Genomic DNA, 979 nt, shown 5'->3' on the forward strand with positions numbered 1-979 from the left:
TGGGGGTTGTTATGCTCTTCAGTGGAAATGGACTTAGGTAGCCTCGAGTTTGTGTTCGTTGCCGTGCACTCCGATCTGGGCTTTAAGACCACTGTGTATTTTATGTTGGGGACGACATGTGGAAATGAACTAACTTTCTGCTGGAATTCTGCTCGAATCTTTTGATCTTGATTCATGTACAGCACGTGCACATTGTCCATCAATTCGTTTTGTTTTGGGGGGGTTTGTCTTGAAAGGGCAAACGTTTTTCGCTCGGGTGACAAGCATTTTTGAATTCTTCGATCATTCTCATTATCATTCTGAACATGTTTCCACTTACTTGGCTTTTTCTGCTGGAATTCTGCTTGAATCTTTTGATATCGATTCATGTACAGCATGCGCACATTGTCCATCAATTCTTTTTTTTTTGTTTTGGGGATTTTTGTCTTGAAAGGGCAAGTTTTTCGCTTGGGTGACAAGCATTTTTGAATTCTTCTATCCTTTGTTTCCCCTCGGCTGTGCTTTTATCATTCTGAACATGTTTCCACTTACTTGGCTTTTGTTTTTAACGAATTTATTGATACAACGTTTGCAGAGTACTAAAGGACATCATCCTAGCTTTTGTTTGAGAGGGGGCTCGCGTTTTTCTTGGCCCCCCCAGTGTTTTTTTTTAAACGCCCCCAGTCTTGCGAATGACGGAGTGATTGTCCGGAGCAAACAAGCAAAAAAGGAAGAAGAAGTTGCGCTCTCGCCTCGTCTCTCGCGCTCGCTCACCTTTGCCGCAGGTCGGAGGACAGCGAGTTGCAGCTGTGCACCGACAGCAGCGTGGACGACTTCCGCGGTGCCACGGGCGAAGGCAGCAGGCTGCCGTCGGACGGCGACGGCGACGGCGAGAGCAGGTGGCCGTCGGCCGCGGAGGGCGCCGAGTCCCTGCGGCGCCCGAGCAGCGGCTCCGGGCGCCCCGCGTCGGAAGGCTGGACGACGATGGGCGGCACGGCCA

General features: G+C 50.2%; 1 protein-coding gene across 1 annotated transcript in view; it reads right to left on the reverse strand.

Moving 5' to 3' along the window:
- Positions 1-977, reverse strand: part of LOC109522912 (CDK5 and ABL1 enzyme substrate 2-like) — a gene marked incomplete at its 5' end in the record, with an annotated part of 9,285 nt that extends 8,308 nt beyond the window's left edge. The window contains one exon of the mRNA XM_019881741.1: positions 754-977. Coding sequence (XP_019737300.1) covers positions 754-977 — 224 coding nt within the window. The remainder of the gene's footprint in view (positions 1-753) is intronic.
- Between the last annotated feature and the right edge of the window lie 2 nt (positions 978-979).

The sequence above is a fragment of the Hippocampus comes genome, unplaced genomic scaffold (assembly GCF_001891065.2).
Source record: "Hippocampus comes isolate QL1 unplaced genomic scaffold, H_comes_QL1_v1.1 scaffold719, whole genome shotgun sequence".
Classification (NCBI taxonomy): Eukaryota; Metazoa; Chordata; class Actinopteri; order Syngnathiformes; family Syngnathidae; genus Hippocampus; species Hippocampus comes.